This window comes from Giraffa tippelskirchi, chromosome 9 (genome assembly GCF_054371585.1).
Source record: "Giraffa tippelskirchi isolate mGirTip1 chromosome 9, T2T-mGirTip1v1.2.pri, whole genome shotgun sequence".
NCBI lineage: Eukaryota > Metazoa > Chordata > Mammalia > Artiodactyla > Giraffidae > Giraffa > Giraffa tippelskirchi.
Genome location: NC_137283.1, coordinates 146,386,946 through 146,406,125, shown reverse-complemented (window position 1 = coordinate 146,406,125; position 19,180 = coordinate 146,386,946). Strand labels below are relative to the sequence as shown.

Below are 19,180 nucleotides of genomic sequence, written 5' to 3'. Positions count from 1 at the left end.
TGCTTGGCAGGTCAGCAATTTGACCCAAATATGGTAACCCGTACAGTATCTCATATGGAGATAATCTAGTATTCTTACAAGGGGCAGTTCTGATTCTGAGAAGAGTAATTGGGAGGCACTTGGTCCAAGGAAGTTTGGTTTCTAACATTAATTATTTATTTGTTTTTCTTCATACCTACCTACCTTCTGGCTTCTCTTAATTTTTCTAAACTTCTATATTTCCAATTGTCTAGTTTCTGTAATTTCTTAGAAATATCTGGCCAAGTATTAGTTACAAAATGTAATTTCAACATATTTTAGTCAAGACGATCATCTAAATTCAATCCAGAGTATATCCTTATTTGGTATTTTAACCTACTCAGAAATTCGACCAGCCCTTCATCTTTTCCTTGCTGGATGTCAAAGGTCTTAGTAATATTTTGGGATTGGGGAACGGACTCTCTGATCCCTTTTATAATTAGGTCCCTGAGATCTTTCATATGACCCTTATGTTCAGGATTGTTATTATCCCATTGTGGCTTCTTGGTTAGGGAATTTCACTTCAGCTACTAAGGCATTTGGGCCAGCTGGGTATTCCGTTTTCCAAGCAGCCGGCCATCGCTGCTCTCCAACTCACTGATCTTTCCTATCCAGAAAACACAACACCTAAGATAGACATTAAGCTCAGCCCATGTGAAAATTTGGGGGCCTAACAGTTGATCTAGCTGGTCTGCAACCCCAGGTGGATCCTCTGATAGGGGCTTCAGTTCTTTCTTCAATTCTCAAAACTCAGAGCTGGTAAGGGGGACGTCCACAAATCCAGTTCCCCCTCCTCCTAGGGGAACTTCTCGGAGGAGGTAGAGGGCCTGAGGTTTCTCTCTCTTGAGGGGAAAGGGTAAACTTTGAATATCCATTTTACATTGTTTTATCTCCTTCCTCAACGGAGGAAAAGAGGGAAGCAGTGCTGGAGAGGGTGCTGAGGCATGGTGGCCAAGCTTGGTTTCCCTCTCTTCTGTTCTTATTTCCTCTTCTATCTGAGGTGGTTCAGGCTGTTCCTGGGCAGTTCAGGCTGTAGGTATCCTGGGTTAAGTGGATGAGGCAAACAGTTGAAAGGATCTCACTTATTATTTTCATTCTCCTTTCTTTACCTAGTTCCACCTTTAAGGGGAATAGAACCACTGGCCCCTTTCTCCAACAAAGAACATAATCTATTTCTTCCTGGGCAACTGGACTCTTGTCATTAACAAACTTTATAAGCAATTGGCACATTCAATCTTCATCTGACCCAAACTTAGGCCAAAATACTGATGGTTTCAATATTGGTTCTTGAGTCCAAATGAAACAGAAATACTTTACCATCTGTTGTTTCTTTTTCCCTTTTGTCCTAGGATTATCTCCCCAGTGTTGGAGCATGTGTCCTAGGGGACTGTCTAGGGGAATCTCGTTGTTGGCCTTTCTCCCCTTGGAATCCTTCTTGCCTAAAGAAGAATTCTTACTACCCATCCCTATCATCTGATTCTTGGAGGAGGGCATGGCAACCCACTCCAGTATTCTTGCCTGGAGAATTCCACGGACAGAGGAGCCTGGCAGGCTACAGTCCATACGTTGAAAAATCGGACGCGACTGAAACGAGTTAGCATACACACATCTCCTCTGAACAATCAGAGGCTTGACTGGAGGCTCGTACCCCCACCCCCAACCCCTGCCCCTTCCTTTCTTCAGAGGTTTCTTGCACTCTTTTCCAGTCTCTTCAATTCCGTCTCCTGCTGTTTCCCTTGTGGGAGAAATATCCCCAGAAGAGGTGCTTCTTAGCTACTCTTAGGTCAGTATAAGCCCGCGACTGGTCCGAAAGGACTGTCTTGTGCCATATGAAGTCACCAAAGAATATTAGTGAAAACTTGGATCAGGACTCCACACTCGCCTCGTGTTCAGGACACATCTCACGCACACACAGACAGCTTCTGGGATGACCTGACGCCAAGGAAATACTTTGTCACCTCTTGTGACGTTTCTTGCCTTACTCCTTGCACGAAGTTACCTGGTTGCTGAGGTGCTTGCCTGGGCCCTTCCCCTGTGTTGCGGATCAACTTCAGACCTGGAGCCCAAGGGATCGCAGATTTCCCCTCCCCAGAAGCCACCTGAACAAAACAGTGGGATGCATCTCCTGGGGAGGGAGTGGGGCACTGAGGTGGTGGGTGGAGGCGGTGTGGGTAGTTCATTCAACCTCTCCAGGTGATGTGGATCCCCGACGAGCCCCCAAATTGTTGGAAATATAATCCAGCTCGTGCCGGGGAGAATGAGAAAAATACTCGACAACAGTCTGACGGGCAATCACACTGAGCGGGAAGTCCGCTCCCCTCCGTGTTCATCCGACATGTTGCACTCTACTCCAGGAGATGGTGAGGGACCTTAAGACTGACTGGTTTGATCTTCTTGCTGTCCAAGGGACTTTTCAGGAGTCTGGTTCAGCACCACAGTTTGAAGGCATTCTGCCTTTGGGTTCTGCCTTCCTTATGGTCCAGGTCCAGCTCTCACAATCGGAAGTGACCACTGGGAAGACCACAGCCTTAACTAAACCGGCCTTTGTGGGCAGAGTAATGTCTCTGCTTTTCCACACACTAAGTTTGTCATAGCTTTCCTGGCAAGAAGCAATCCTATTTCAATTTCATGGCTACAGTCATTGTCCACACTGATTTCATGGCTACAGTCACCGTCTGCAGTAAGTTTGGAGCCCAAGAAGAGGAAATCTGTCACTATTTCTACCCTTTTCCCTTCTATTTGCCATGCAGTACAGGAACTTAAGACTACAAAATGGCGTGGGTTTCCTAGGGAGGAGGTTGATTATATTCTTTCATAGAAAAGACCACATTATTCCTATACTCACAGAAACAATTTCGAGTCTTTTGGAAACGTCACTGGAAAATTTTGGAGTTTATGGGGAGTTTGCTTTCCTAACCCTTTTTTTTTTTTTTTTGCTTTCCCCGGGTCCCCAGCCAACCGCGGAGCCGCTAAAAGAGGCCGCGGGCCGGGCGCAGCCTCCTTCTCCGGGCGCGACGGGTCGTGGGCGCAGCGAACCACTTGCCGCGGCCAGAGGCCCCGGCCTGGATCAGGCTCTGGGCTCCTGGGCCGCGTGATGCAGCCCAAAAAAGGTGCAGCCTCGCACGTGTCCCCGCCGGCGTCCGGGACCCAATCGCCGCGCCCGCCTAGCGCTCGGGCCGCGTCCGCCGGTCGCAGGGACACGGGGGACCCGGAGTCGGCGCCATGCGGTTCCGCTTCGGTGTGGTGGTGTCGCCCGCCGTGGCCGGGGCCGGGCCGGAGCTGCTGGTCGTGGGGTCCCGGCCCGAGCTGGGGCGCTGGGAGCCGCGCGGGGCCGTGCGTCTGAGGCCGGCTGGCACCGCGGCGGGCGCGGGCGCGCTGGCGCTGCAGGAGCCGGGCCTGTGGCTCGGGGAGGTGGAGCTGGCGGCCGAGGAGGCGGCGCAGGACGGGGCGGAGCCGGGCCGCGTGGACACGTTCTGGTACAAGTTCCTGAAGCGCGAGCCGGGAGGAGAGCTCTCCTGGGAAGGTACGGGGGCTGCTGTGCCCCCCTGCACCCCGGAGCCCTGGCCACAGCCTGGGGCGGGCTCCACTATGCCCAACGCGGCTCCCCGGGCGCTCGGCCCGGATGTCGGGCTTCGCCCGCCGCCCGGACTGCCCGGGCGCCCCGGGCTGACCCTGGTCTGGCCGCCCAGCTGTCGCCACCAGCCGGGCGTCCCGCTCCCCACAGGTTCCGCTGGTGGAGGCTGTGTTCCCGGCCTGCTGTCTGTTCGGTCTCTGCCCCTCCGGCCTCTTTCCCACACACCCGGGACCTGGTGTCTTGCCCCCGCTGCCCCGGCCCTCGGGCCTTCGCCCGCCTCGCCCCCCGCGTTCTCTCTGAGGGCGTCCCGGGCCTCCCTGGGCCCCGCCGCTGCTGGGTTTTGCTCCTCATCTCCGCCGTGACTGTTTTTGTGCCCTCATTTTCCTGCCCCAATTCACTAAAAAATGACCCAACCAGTAAAGCTAGCCCTGTCGCTAATCCTAAACGACAGCATGCTGCTTAGTGTATTTTGTTTTTCTTCTTTTCCGTTTGAGACCGAACTAATGGCAAGACGTTGAGCGTGTTCTCTTTTCGAAATTTTTTTCAAAGCCCCTAATATGTGGCTTCCCTGGTGTCCCAGAAGGTAAAGAATCCGCCTGCACTGCGGGAGAATTGGGTTCGATCCCTGGGTCGGGAAGATCCCCTGGAGGAGGGCATGGCAACCCACTCCAGTATTCTTGCCTGGAGAATCCCATGGACAGAGGAGCCTGGCGGGCTACAGCCCATGGGGTCACAGAGAGTCGGACACGACTGAGCGACTAAGCACAGCATAATTTGGCAGTTGAGATATGCTCCAATTTCTTAAAATACAAAACCAATATATGCTGACTGAAAAAAAATAAAAAGCAAAAACATGTACAAAAGTAAAAACTTGTTTCCTCCTTTCACCCTAAGCCCACATATACCAATATATGATGTGTCTGTTTATATCACACCCAATTTGTATAATATATTATTCTACTTCTTGCCTCTTCTTGCTCTGCAACATGTTGCAAAAACTTTTTAGTGTTACTCTATGTAGATGTATTTCATTTTCTAAATGGTAAGGAAATGTTCTGTATCTACCAAAATGTGCATTTAGATTGCTTTCCATCTTCTTCTGTTACAAACAGTAATAGCTTAATTGAAAGTCCTTGTATAACGTTCTCTTTGAGCATTTGGGAATGTCCTTGTAGGGTAGATTCTGAGAATTGAAATTGTTAGGTCAAAGAGTGGCCATATTTTACATTTCAGTAGTAGCAGTAGTAGTGTTAGTTGCTCAGTTGTGTCCAACTCTTGGCAACCCCATAGACTGTAGCCCGCCAGGCTCCTCTGTCCATGGAATTTTTCAGGCAAGAATACTGAAGTGGGTTGCCATTCTCTTCTCCAGGGGATCTTCTCCATCCAGGTCTCCTGCATTGCATGCAGATTCTTTACCATCTGAGCCACCAGGGAATAAGGGCTGCCAAATTATTCCCTGAAAAAGTGATGCCAAGTGTAGACTCCTGCCTGTGTGTGAATGTAGACAGCCCTTTCTTTAAATGAAATGTGCAGAGTAGGGGACTGGAGTGTGTGGCTCAGTGGTTGTCTAAAGTGGATGAAAGGTCTCTGGGGAAGTTTATATGACAAAGTGGGCGATTTAGCCCATAGTGATGTGGAAACAAAGAATCAGCAAAGAGCACGAGTGTTCTGTAATATGTTTTTATGTTATCCTTGTTCCTCTCTTTGTACCCCACTGAGTTTCATAGTCTGGTACCATTTATTGTCCTTTTGTATTACCATGCCAGAATTGAAAGGTACTCTAATCGATTATGCCCTTCTTTATAGGATGTTCTATTATTAGTAGTATTGGATAGTTATTTTCATAATAAAGTAATATCGATAATTTTAATAAAAATTAAGATGGTTAAAAACAAAGATCTTCCCTTTCCCCAGTTCCCCTCCTTTTCTATTTTTAGTTTTTCTGAATTCTCCCAAATTCAGATATTCTTCTGAATTTCTTTAATGTATCAACTTTAATTTTTCTGTTTTTAGGTTTTCTGAGAGTTGCCACATGAATTATATGTTACACTTTAAAATTAGACAATGTCTACTGACAGCTGCTATATACCTATAAAATTAACCATCTTACTTGCTGTGAAATATGAGAAATTTAGCTCAGGTTCATTCTCTCTCTCCTCTCTGCTGACTTTTATATTATTATTTTACATTATACCCATGTAGTTTACTGTTGACTTTCTATTATATAGAAATTTCTGTATTATACTTCTTTTATATAGAAAGTTGCATGTGTGCATGCTAAGTCACCTCAGTCGTGTCTGATGCTTTGCGGCCCTATGAACCGTGGCGCCCTCCCCAGGCTCCTCTGTCCATGGGATTCTGGAGGCAAGAATACTGGAGTAGGTTGCCATGCTTTCCTCCAGGGGATCTTCCCGACACAGGGATAGAACCTGTGTCTCTTATGTCTCCTGGATTGGCAGGCAGGTTCTTTACCACCAGTGCCACCTGGGGAGCCCATGTATATGTAAAAGGTTAAGAAAAATAACACCTACACATTCCTTTCCTTTTCCTTACTTTGGTTAATCATTATTTCTATGTTAAGTTCTATACAATTTGTGTTTTGTTTTATAATTGTTACTATGCCATTTTGTTTTAGGCTGATAGGTTGATTCGAAGAATTATAAGTTAACAGACAGCATAATGAGAAGCAGCATAGCCAACGTTTAAGAGCCAGAATGTCTACTTCACCAACCAGTGTGTGACCTTGGGCAAGTCACTTAACTTTACTGTGCTATTGTTGAAAGGACCAAACTGGCTAATAAATCTAAAGAGCTTAGGATATGACATATATTAAGTGTTAAATAAGTGTTACTTATTGTTATTTTCACTATTATGATTGGGAAATAAATATTGCAGAACCAAGTAGTGCAATTACACTAATTAAAAAGTTTGGAAATATAATTCTGTGACATGAAACCTGTGTACCAGGAGGAAAAGCTCTCTTACACTATAAATCATGCTCACATTTTATTTAAAATGATACCAGAGTTCATTTTACTTTATATTTGGGTGGCGTTATTCTTTTACACCTTGTTTTAAACTTTCTAGTTACTTTTTAAAAATAGGAACAGCACATTGATCCTCAAAATTTCCTAGCTTAAATGAACTATTTGATGAATGCAAATTCCTCACTTTCCGAAAACATTCTGTTCCTTGAAGAATTGGGGTTTTGTTCTAATTTTCACTAATATTGATATATATCTTTCTGAACACAGCTATCTGGGATTTATATTATTGTTGTTGTTTTTAATTGAACTCCTGTGTTGGTTGCATTGTTTAGGATTCCACATTTTCCACTTTCTTGAATAACTTAATCCTTTCTTTTGATTGTATTCTCAAATAATTTGAAGAAACAGTAAGTGAGAGATAAACTACCTGAGTTCTTAAATGCCTGAAAAGGTCTTTATATTGCTTTCACACTTGATTAGTTATCTGGTAGAGTGTTCTAGTCTCAAAATAATGTTCTCTTTGAAGGCACTGCCTCAGTACCTTCTAGCACCAGTTGTAGTTGATAATTCTCATGTCAAAGTAAGCCCATTTCTTTGTAGGCCTTCTTTTTTCCTCTTTGAAGCTTAAAAACTTTTCCTTACATTATTTCACCAGGTTGTATCTGAGTCTTTTGTTGTTGTTTTTGTTCTTATGACTTGACAATTGGTTGGCTTTTTCGATTCCAGGAATTATTTTTTACTAATGGAAACTTTCTATTGTTTCTTTATTTCCTCCTCTCTGTTTTCTCTGTTCTTTCCTCTGACATGTCTTACTCATATACTGTACCTTCTGCTTTTATGTGAGTATCTCTTAGCATTTCTCCTGTGTTTTCCATCTTTTGTTTGGATAGATTTCCCCGACTATGTTTCCAGATCACTGTTTTGTTTTTAATACTACCTAGTCCATTATTTTCGGAGAAGGCAATGGCACCCCACTCCAGTATTCTTGCCTGGGAAGTCCCATGGATAGAGGAGCCTGGTAGGCTGCAGTCCATGGGGTCTCGAACAGTCGGACACAACTGAGCAACTTCACTTTCACTTTTCACTTTCATGCACTGGAGAAGGAAATGGCAACCCACTCCAGTATTCTTGCCTGGAGAATCCCAGGGACAGGAGAGCCTGGGGGGCTGCCGTCTATGGGGTCGCACAGAGTCGGACACGACTGATGCGACTCAGCAGCAGCAGTCCATTATTTACTTCTTATACTAAAATTTTTTTTTTGACAATCAGTTTTAATCTCCCACATTTGTCTGTTATTCTCTGATTTCTTTTTTTCCAGAGCTGATTTTTCTTCCTGTATGGATAATTTATATTTAAATCTTTCTGAGGACATTAAATAGAACTGATTAAAAATTGTTTTTGTCTTGCATTAACTTTTTGTCCCTTCCCCTATAGCAATATTTTTTTAATGCTAAAAGTTTTCCTCAAGTGTCTGGTAATCTTTAGGTGACCATTTATTTTTATGAATAAAGGTTATATTGATTTGTAGAGACAACTGTGCTGGATCCCTGCTGAAGTTGCTTATGTTTATCCAAAATCTCCTCTAAATGGAAGGACACTCATGGGATATGGTGTAATTTGTCAGATTTTGTGGAGGGGAAATTTTTTTCACTTAGGGTTAATGGGTGAGGATCCAGAGGACTCCTGGTCTTTATCATTAACAAAGTAAAACAAAACAAAGCAAACAAAAACATGACTATAGGAAGAAACATTTCAGTCTAGTTTATTCCTGAATGGTGCTCCCTTTTTCTTTTACCTCCAAGTCGGTGGGTACATAGTTATCTCAAGATCTGTTCTGTCCAGATCTCTAGATCCTACTCCTCTTCTCAGGTCCTTTCCAGGAAAACCATTCCATCCTATATTTAGAGCATAGTTATTTCATGTTAGGGATAAGGTAGGGTGGAAGGAGGCAGGTGGGAGACCATTTCTTCAACTTTTTTCTAGGTTGGCATCTATTTGTTAAGTCTCTTCTTACAAGTCTTTCTTCTTCTTCTTTTTTTTAAAAATTATTTATTTATTGATGCCATTCCCCATGGCATGTAGGATTTTAATTCCCTGACCAAGGATCAAACCCATGCCCCTGCAGTGGCAATAGAGGAGTCTTAACCACTGAACCACCAGGGAAGTCCCACAAGTCTTTCTTAACTACGTTTTTATTCTTTCTCTTGGCACCTGTTCCTTTCCTTATACCTCTTTTATAGTTTAAAATTGCATTAGTTATAGTGACTTGGACTCTGATTGTAAGTAATAGAAACTGAGTATGAACAGTAGGGAGGAGGATCTCCCCACCTCCAAAAAATGCGGACTGTTTGAGAAGCAGTTTGGAAGCAATAGACTGCAAGTTAGGCTTCCATGGTAGCTCAGCTGGTAAAGAGTCCGCCTGCAATGCAGGAAACCTGGGTTCAATTCCTTGGTCGGGAAGATCTCCTGGAGAATGGATAGGATACCCACTCCAGTGTTCTTGGGCTTCTCTGGTGGCTCAGACAGTAAAGAATCCACCAGCAATGCGGGAGACCCGGGTTCGATCCCCGGGTTGGGAAGATCCCCTGGAGGATGGCATGGCAACAGGCTGCAAGTTAACAGAAAACACAGCAAGCAGTTGCTTAAACAAATAAGTGTTAGTTTTTGTGCTATAAAAAGTTCATAGGTAGGTGATAGTGATAATGGTTCATAGCTTGTGGATATCAGGTGAGGTGCCATTGTATTTTCTTAGCTTTTTCCTCAAGGCTACTGCTGCTGTTCTAATCACTGCATCTGCATTCAGTAGAATAAGGGAGGAGAGGGAAGAGTGGAAATGTCAGCCATAGCATCCCCTTTAATCTAGCATTAACTTTGCTGGCATTCTCCCTACCCTTCAACACATATACAGGTATACCTTGCTTTATTGCACTTCACTTTATTGGGCTTTGCAGATGTTACATTTTTTTTTTCTTACATTGAGGATTTGTGGCAACTTTGTGTTGAACAAGTCTATTGGTGCCATTTATAAACGGCATTTGCTCACTTAATGTCTCTGCGTCACATTTTGGTAATTCTTGCAATACTTCAAACTTTTTCATTATTATTATATTTTTATCTTTCTGGGAGAGATTCACCATCCTAGATGCCATTCAGAACATTTGTGATTCATGGAAAGAGGTCAAAATATCAAAATTAACAGAAGTTTGGGAGAAGTTGATTCCAGCCTTCATGGATGACTTTGAGGGGTTCAAGACTTGAAAGAAGTATCAGCAGATTTGGTGGAAATAGCGAGAACTCAAATTAAAAGTGGAGCCTGAAGATGTGACTCAGTTGCTTCAATCTCATGGTAAGACTTTCCCCATGAGGTGTTGTTTCTTATGAATAAACAAAGAATGTGGTTTCTTGAAATAGAATCTACTCCTGGGAAGATGTCGTGAAGACTGCTGAAATGACAAGAGGATATTTAGAATATTACATAAACTTAATTAATAAAGTAGCAGCAGGGCTTGAGAAGATTAGCTCCAGTTTTGAAAGAAGTCCTGTCATGGGTCAAAGGCTATCAAATAGCATTGCATGCTTCAGAAATACTGCTCATGAAAGAAAGAGTCGATTGATGTGGCAGATTTCAGTGTTGTCTTTTTTTAAAGAAATTGCTACAGCCATTCCAGCCTTTACCAGCCACCATCCTAATAGGTCAGTAGTCATCAGCATCAAGGCAAGACCCTCCATCAGCAAACAAAATTATGACTTGGTGAAGGTACAGATGATGGTCAGCATTTTTAGCAGTAGAGTATGTTTAAACTAAGGTATTTAAGTTGCTTTTTAAATTTGCTTTATTTTGATATTTGCTTTATTTTAATAGCCTTGAACTGAATCAGCAATGTCATTAAGGTATTCCTATAGTTCTTTTTCATATTTATAATTGGACAGAACTGTTGTACTGGGCTACATCTACTGCAAAAGCCCTAATGAAAAAATTAGTCATTTCTCCAAAGAGCTTTGGTTTGTTTTATTGTAGAATGGTATTAAAAACCACCTTTGGATCACAGCTTTGTCATTGTAAAGGAGCTATGAGCCATGCCATGCAGGGCCACCCAAGATGGATGGGTCATAGCAAAGAGTTCTGACAAAACGTGGGCCACTAGAGAACAAAATGGCAACTCACTCCAGTATTCTTGCCTGAAGAACCCCATGTACAGTCTGAAAAGGCAAAAATATATGACACCAGAGGCCCCTCAGGTCAGAAGGTGTTCACTATGCTATTGGGGGAAGAGCAGAGGACAATTACTAATAGCTCCAGTAAGAATGGAAGTGGCTGGGCCAAAGTATGAATGATGCTCAGCTGTAGATGTGTCTGGTGGTGAAAGTAAAGTCCAGTGTTGTAAAGAACAATATTGCATAGGAACCTGGAATGTTAGGTCCATGAATCAAGGAAAATTGGATGTGGTCAAGCAGGAGATGGCAAGAGTAAATATCAACATCTTAGGAATCAGTGAACTAAAATGGATGGGAATGGGTGATTTTAATTCAGATGACCATTACATCTACTACTGTGGCCAAGAATCCCTCAGAAGAAATGGAGTAGTCCTCACAGTCAAAAAAAGAGTAAGAAATGCAGTGCATGCTATGTGCTAAGTCATTTCAGTCATGTCCAACACTTTGAGACCCTATGGACTGTAGCCTGCCAGGCTCTTCTGTCCGTGGGATTCTCCAGGCAAGAATCCTGGTGTTGGTTGCCATTTCCTCCTCCAGGGGACCTTCCTGACCAAGGATCAGAACCTGTGTCTCTTATGTCTCCTGCACTGGCAAATGGGTTCTTTACTGCTAGTGCCAACTGGGAAGCCCAAGAAATGCAGTACTTGGATGCACTCTCCAAAAATGACAGAATGATCTCGGTTCTTTTCCAAGGAAAATTTTCAGCATCACAGTAATCCAAGTCTATACTCCAAGCACTGATGCTGAAGAAGCTGAAGTTGACCTGTTCTATGAAGACCTACAGCACCTTCTAGAACTAACACCAGAAAAAGATGTCATTTTCATCATAGGGGATTGGAATGCAAAAGAAGAAAGTCAAGGGATACCCAGAATAACAGGCAAGATGGGCCTTGGAGTATAAAATGAAGCAGGGCAAAGGCTAACAGAGTTTTGTCAAGAGAACACACTGGTCATAGCAAACACCATTTTCCAACAACACAAGAGTCGATTCTACACGTAGACATCACCAGATGGTCAATACTGAAATCAGATTGATTACGTTCTTTGCAGCCATAGACAGAAAAGCTCTATGCAGTCAACAAAAACAAGATCTGAAGCTGACTGTGGCACTCTGCCTACCAGATGTAATCCCTTGAATCTATTTGTCACCTTCACTATATAATCATAAGGGATTTGATTTAGGTCATACTTGAATGGCCTAGTGTTGTTCCCTACTTTCTTCAATTTAAGACTGAATTTTGCAGTAAAGAGCTCCATCTCTTATGCAATAGATGTAGCCCAGTACAACAGTTCTGGTTTTGTTCATTTTTTGGATTTTAACCATTCTAATAGGTGTGCCATGGTATCTCACTGTTTTAATTTGCAATGCTATAAAAATAAATTATGTTGAGTATTTTTGTAAATACTTATTTGCCATCTGTAGAAGATCTTTAATTGGATGTCTTCTCAGTTCTTTTCTCTATTTTTTAGTGGGTTGTTTCCTTGTTACTGATTTTTAAGAATTCTTTGTGTATTTCATATACAAATTCTTAAGAGAGATGTTATCTGCAAACATTTCCTCCCTGACTATGACTTGTATTTTTATTCTCTTAGTAGTGTCTTTTACCATGAAAAACTTTTAATTTTAATTCAGTCCAGTTTACCATTTTTTCCTTTCCTGGGTTGTGCTTGTGGTTTTTGAATTAAAAAACTCTTCCCCAAATCCAAGGTCATATAGATTTTCTCATATGTTGTCTTCTAAAAGTTTTATAATTTTGCACTTTATTTGCAGGTCCATATTCCATTTTGTTCACGGTTCATGTATTGCTAAAGCCTGGCTTGGAGAATTTTGAGCATTACTTTAGTAGCGTGTGAGATGAGTGCAATTGTGCGGTAGTTTGAGCATTCTTTGGCATTGCCTTTCTTTGGGATTGGAACGAAAATTGTCATTTTCCAGTCCTGTGGCCACTGCTGAATTTTCCAAATTTGCTGGCATGACGAGTGCAGCATATAGAGTGATGCTTTCTAAGGCCCACTTGACTTCATATTCCAGGATGTCTGGCTCTAGGTGAGTGATCACAACATCGTGATTATCTGGGTCGTGAAGATCTTTTTTGTACAGTTCTTCTGTATATTCTTGCCACCTCTTCTTAATATCTTCTGCTTCTGTTAGGTCCATGCCATTTCTGTCCTTTATCGAGCCCATATTTGCATCAAGTGTTCCCTTGGTATCTCTAATTTTCTTGAAGAGATCTCTAGTCTTTCCCATTCTGTTGTTTTCCTCTATTTCTTTGCACTGATTTTTGAGGAAGGCTTTCTTATCTCTCCTTGCTATTCTTTGGAATTCTGCATTCAGATGGGAATATCTTTCCTTTTCTCCTTTGCTTTTGGCTTCTCTTCTTTTCAAAGATGTTTGTAAGGCCTCCTCAGACAGCCATTTTGCTTTTTTGCATTTCTTTTCCATGGGGATTGTCTTGATCCCTGTCTCCTGTACAATGTCACGAACCTCCGTCCGTAGTTTACCAGGCACTCTGTCTATCAGATCTAGTCCCTTAAATCTATTTCTCACTTCCACTGTATAATCATAAGGGATTTGATTTAGAAAAGGCAGAGGAACCAGAGATCAAATTGCCAACATCCGCTGGATCATCAAAAAAGCAAGAGAGTTCAGAAAAACATCTATTTCTACTTTATTGACTATGCCAAAGCCTTTGACTGTGTGAATCACAATAATCTGTGGAAAATTCTGAAAGAGATGGGAACACCAGACCACCTGACCTGCCTCTTGAGAAATCTATATGCAGGTCAGGAAGCAACAGTTAGAACTGGACATGGAACAACAGACTGGTTCCAAACAGGAAAAGGAGTACGTCAAGGCTGTATATTGTCACCCTGCTTATTTAACTTATATGCAGAGTACATCATGAGAGACGCTGGGCTGGAAGAAGCACAAGCTGGAATCAGGATTGCTGGGAGAAATATCAATAACCTCAGATATGCAGATGACACCATTCTTATGGCAGAAAGTGAAGAAGAACTAAAAAGCCTCTTGATGAAAGTGAGAGAGGAGAGTGAAAAAGTTGGCTTAAAGCTCAACATTCAGAAAACTAAGATCATGGCATCTGGTCCCATCACTTCATGGGAAATAGATGGGGAAACAGTGGAAACAGTGGCAGATTTTATTTTTGGGGGCTCCAAAATCACTGCTGTTGGTGATTGCAGCCATGAAATTAAAAGTTGCTTACTCCTTGGAAGGAAAGTTATGACCAACCTAGGTAGCACATTAAAAAGCATAGACATTACTTTGCCAACAAAGGTCTGTCTAGTCAAGGCTATGGTTTTTCCAGTAGTCATGTATGGATGTGAAAGTTGGACTATAAAGAAAGCTGAGTGCTGAAGAATTGATGCTTTTGAACTGTGGTGTTGGAGAAGACTCTTGAGAGTCCGTTGGACTGCAAGGAGATCCAACCAGTCCATCGTAAAGGAGATCAGCCCTATGTGTTCATTGGAAGGACTGATGCTGAAGCTGAAACTCCAATACTTTGGCCACCTCATTAGAAGAGTTGACTCATTTGGAAAGACCCTGATGCTGGAAAGGAGTAGAGGCAGGAGGAGAAGGGGATGACAGAGGATGAGATGGCTGGATGGCATCACCAACTCAATGGACATGAGTTTGGGTAAACTCCAGGAGTTGGTGTTGGACAGGGCGGCCTGGTGTGCTGCCATTCCTGGGGTCGCAAAGAGTTGGACATGACTGAACGACTAAACTGAACTGAACTGAGTCCATTTTGTGTTAATTTTTATGTGTGGTATAAGGTCTGTATCAAGGTTTTTTTTTTTTCCCTTCTGCATATGAAAGTGAAAGTGAAGGTGCTCCGTCTTGTCTGACTTTTTGCAACCTCATGGACTGCATATGAGTGTCCAGTTTTTCCAGCACCATTTTTGGAAAAAACAATCCTGTCTTGTTTGAATTGCCTTAATCAAAAATAGGCTGACTGTATTTGCACAGATCTATTTCTGAGCTCTTAATTTAGTTCCACTAATCTGTGTCTATTGTTGTACCATATCGCAATGTGTCGATCACTGTCGCTTTATACTAATCTTGAAATAGTGTAGCCTGAGTCCCCCGAGTTTGTTCTTCTTCAGTGTTGTGTTGGCTTTTCTTGGTCTTTTGCCCTTTCATATGTATTTTAGAATCAATTTGTTGAATCTGCAAAATGGCTTGCTGTAATTTTGATTAGGATTGCATTGAATCTATAGATCAAGTTCAGAAGAATTGACATTAACACTATTAAGTCTTTCAATCTGTGAACATGGAATACATTTCCATTTAATTAGGTCTTTGTGCAGACTTTCTTGGTGGTTCAGTGGTTAAAACTCCACGGTCCCAATGCAGCGGGCATGATTTTGATCCCTGGTCAGGGAACTGTATCCTGCGCATGGCAACAAAGATCCGAAGTGCTGCAACTAAGACCCAGTGCAGCCAAATAAATACATTTAAAAAAGTGTAATTAGGTCTTTAATTTCTTTTACCAATGTTTTGTAGTTTCCAAATACAGATCTTATACATGTTTCATTAGATTTATACATAAGTTTTTTTTTAATGGGGGGGTGATATTTTTAATGGTGTATTGAAAAGCTTTTCAATTTTAAGTTTCAATTGTTCATTGATAGTATATAGAAAAAATTGACATTTGTATCTATTGATTTTTGTTTGGATGGTAGATATTGTAATTTTACATTGTTTTTAAGAAAGTTTGGGATTTTTGTAGCAGTTCTTTATTGATTAGCTTGTCCCTTTTGAGGTTTATTTTGAAGGCTTATAAGAGCATGGCACAGTAGCTTTTACTGTAGAGCTAGTTTAGCCCCACTGCTAAGCAATGATCCCTCTACATTTTCTCCTGGTTGCTTCATGTATTAAATAAGATCTTCTTACTCTATCTGATGAAAACTCAAATGTTTCCCAGCTCTCTGTGAGTTGTGCTAATTCTTTGGCTTACAAATTTTAGAAATTTCTGTTTTCTTGTCATTGGTTATATGGCTCTGTCAAATTCCAACTTATACATCCACAGATAGGCATGAAACCAAAGAATCTAAGAGACCTTTATGAAGATTTTTGGACCTCCCCATATAGCTTTCTCCTTTCTAGAATTAGGTCCTACAAATTCTAGTCAGTTTATTCTCCCTATATTTGTATTTCTAGTTCATCAATCAGTGACATCATTGGATGCTATTTGGGATTCCATCCCTGTGTCACGGTTCAGAAATTCTCTACAGGCAGAAATCCATGGCATTCATATTGTTCCCCTTGTTTTATTTCCTTTTCTCAGAGATATCTGTCCTGTACTGCCTTTTGTTCAACATCCAAAAAACATTGTTCATATATTTTGCCATTTTTTAAGTTGTTGCTTTTAAAAGAAGGCGAAGTCTCTGTAACTTGCCTGTAACAAGTCAAAGGTTGTTGCTGAGCCGTGAAAGACGCCGGGATTCTTGGCCTGTGGAGGAGAAGAATTCAGTCCGGGGCCAGAGACGAGGCTTGATGGCTCAGAGCTTTTGTGTAATAAAGTTTTATTAAAGTGTAAAAGAGATAGACAAAGCTTCTGACAGCGACATCAGAAGGGGCAGAAAGAGTGCCCCCCACTAGTCTTTAACCAGATGTTTTATGTCTATTAGAAAGCTGTTAATTAGATAAGAGAGACACCTCAAGGCTGACGGAGTTTCACCACAATATGCATTTTTGAGATAGGATGGCACAGGTGTGTCATCCCCCAGCCATGAAACGATTGATATGAATACTGGTTTGTTTAGCTGTTATCAGTTCAAGGTTTGAGAAAAGAAAAACAGTTAGTCTTAGGAGAAATCATTTTGAACAAAGACCAATTCCAAAGCAAATACATAGTTTCATTATCGCCTAAGAAAAACATTTCCATAAGAAAAATGCATTGGTTAGCTCAAGGTTTGAGAAAAGTTAAGTTCAGGTGGAACCAGGTGTCATCATGGCAACACAGAATTTTAAGAGAAACATCCTTTTAATTTTGCGCAGAGAAGGAAACAAAATCTGACACTTGTAGTTTGTTTCCTCCTGCTGCTTAAGGGAGAGAGAAAAATATCTGACACTTGCAGCCTATTTCCTCCAATTGGAGACCCCTGGCCTTCTTGCCTGTTACCCTCTCACCAGTCTCATTTCATTTTTAAAAGTTTGCTGTTAAATATTTTTACAGCATATTATTAAAAATTTTGCAAAACGACAATTCCTTTTGTTGTTTAATTTATTTCTAATATATTTGTGTATGCATGTACATATGTATATATGTGCGTACACCACAGACACACACACATTAGAATCTAACCTGTATCTTTCTTGTTAAAATTAGGCTTTTTTATTTGGTAGTATTTCCTTTCCTGCTGAAGATTACTAACTCTTTAATTATAAACTGGCATTAAATTTTGTTTCCACTCAATTATGCTCTGGATTAGGCATCCTAATCTTAGATTTTAATGATCATAAATTCAACATTCAAATTATCACTATTTCTTACTCCACTTTTATTCCTCTGGAAAAGCTAATTTGTCTTCATTTCATATTACCTTTTTTGCCACAACAGTGATTTGTTTTGAGTAGTATTGACACGTTACAAGTTTTAACCCTTAAATAATTGATTATTATAATTTAGGAAGATTATGCAAATAAACATGCAACTTTATGTTTTTAAGATAATGCATTTTTTTGCTAAGGCTGTCATAATAAACTCCTATTGACTGGAAGGCATAAACAACAGAAATTTATTGTCTCACAGTTCTGGAGACTAGAAGTCCAAAATTAAAATGTGGGCAGGGTTTGTTTCTTCTGAGATCCATGAGGAAGGGCTGTGTTCTGGGCCTCACCCGTTGACTTACAGATGATTGTCTCCTCCCTGTGTCTTCACGTCACCTTCTATGTGTCTCTCTGTCCAAATTTACTCTTTTTATGCAGATACCAGTCATACTGGAATAAAGTCCACCCCAATGCCCTCATTCTAACTTTATTACCACTGCAAAGACTCCCCAAATAAGTTTACTCTGAAGAAATGGGCATTGAGTAAGGCTTCAGCAATACAAATTTTGCGAGGCACAATTCAACCTATAACCAGTAGTAAATCTTTTCCAATATTTATTTCATTTATCAAACTGTTCTCTACATTCTGTATTATTAAAGCAGGTTATCATTTGTCTTTGGGTAGAAAAAATCCTTCTGTATAGTTACTTCACTGTTATCAATATTCTAGATGAAAGCACCTATTTGGAAGGCAATAAGAAGAGAAACAATAGTATAGTAGGAAGAATGAATATTTGCAATAAGATAAACCCAGGTTAGACTGCAGATTCTGCCAGAATTATTGTATAACCTTACATAAATTACCTAATGCCAGGAGTTCATTTCTTCCCTTCTACAAAGGGGTAATTAACACACCAGGGCTATTGTGAGGACTAATTTATAAAGTATCTAGAAAAACGTAGTAGCTTTAAGATAGTCAGCAGTTTCTAGCAACTGAATTACCTGTGCCTTTCCATTTTTACTAAGATGAAATTTCTTGATGTTAAAGACAGTTTGTGTTTATTGAGACATCAGTTTTAAGTAATATTGGACTACTCCATACCCTGATCCCAAACCATACCTGTGTTGCCAGTGTATTCTAGACCATGCTGCAGCCTCTTAAAAATTACTTGCATCACCCATTTCTACTATGCTTTTGCTCTTTCTATGCTATGCCTTGGTGAGGACTGGGTTTGAGTAGAGGATAGATGGGTACGTACTACATAAGAGATATTATCCACATTCCAGTCCAATTTTGTGAATACAGTGCACTCACTCTTAATTGGATAAACTTTGAGTAGAAGAAAGTCCTCTTAGATATAACTTTTGTCCTTTGTTTCATCCATTAGGAGATGAGGGTCTTTCAAGAGCATAACTATGTTTACTGCACTCAAACTATCAAATCATTAAAAAGGAACACAAATTGAGGTGCCTGGTAGAGCATTATATGAGATAGCTTAAAGAGATAGTTATGAAAAACAAGTATAAGTAAAACTTTGAAGAGTGACACGTGAAATGCTAAGAAAGAAATATTCATTTCAACAATAGTTTATTACTGTTGAATGAAAAATTCTACTCACTAAAAATTACAATAAATTTAATTTTACTCTTTCTTAATCATCTGAAACCATCCTAGGAAACCTGAGTTTATTTTGAACCATAACATCACCAATTTGACTCTCCTCACTTTTTGATGGATAAAGTGGGACCCATGCTAAGCTCACACACTGCTAGCCTGTGAGAAACACTAGGCTAGAACACAAGTGTCATGATTTAGCACTTTTCCTTCCAGACAGTATCACCTCTGCTAGGCAGGGCATGGAGATTTGATGA

The 19,180-nt window shown here is 41.2% G+C and overlaps 1 protein-coding gene across 3 annotated transcripts in view; it reads left to right on the top strand.

The window, feature by feature from the left end:
* Window positions 1-3,191: 3,191 nt before the first annotated feature.
* EPM2A (EPM2A glucan phosphatase, laforin) overlaps window positions 3,192-19,180 on the top strand; it is a 102,232-nt gene continuing 86,243 nt past the window's right edge. For 2 of the 3 annotated variants that reach the window (XM_081529865.1, XM_081529863.1), the window contains exon 1: window positions 3,192-3,541. In XM_081529865.1, coding sequence (XP_081385991.1) covers window positions 3,241-3,541 — 301 coding nt within the window. In that variant the 5' untranslated portion in view covers window positions 3,192-3,240. Of the gene's footprint in view, window positions 3,542-9,707; window positions 9,926-19,180 lie in introns of those variants that run through there. The other variant, XM_081529866.1, reaches the window with a different exon arrangement.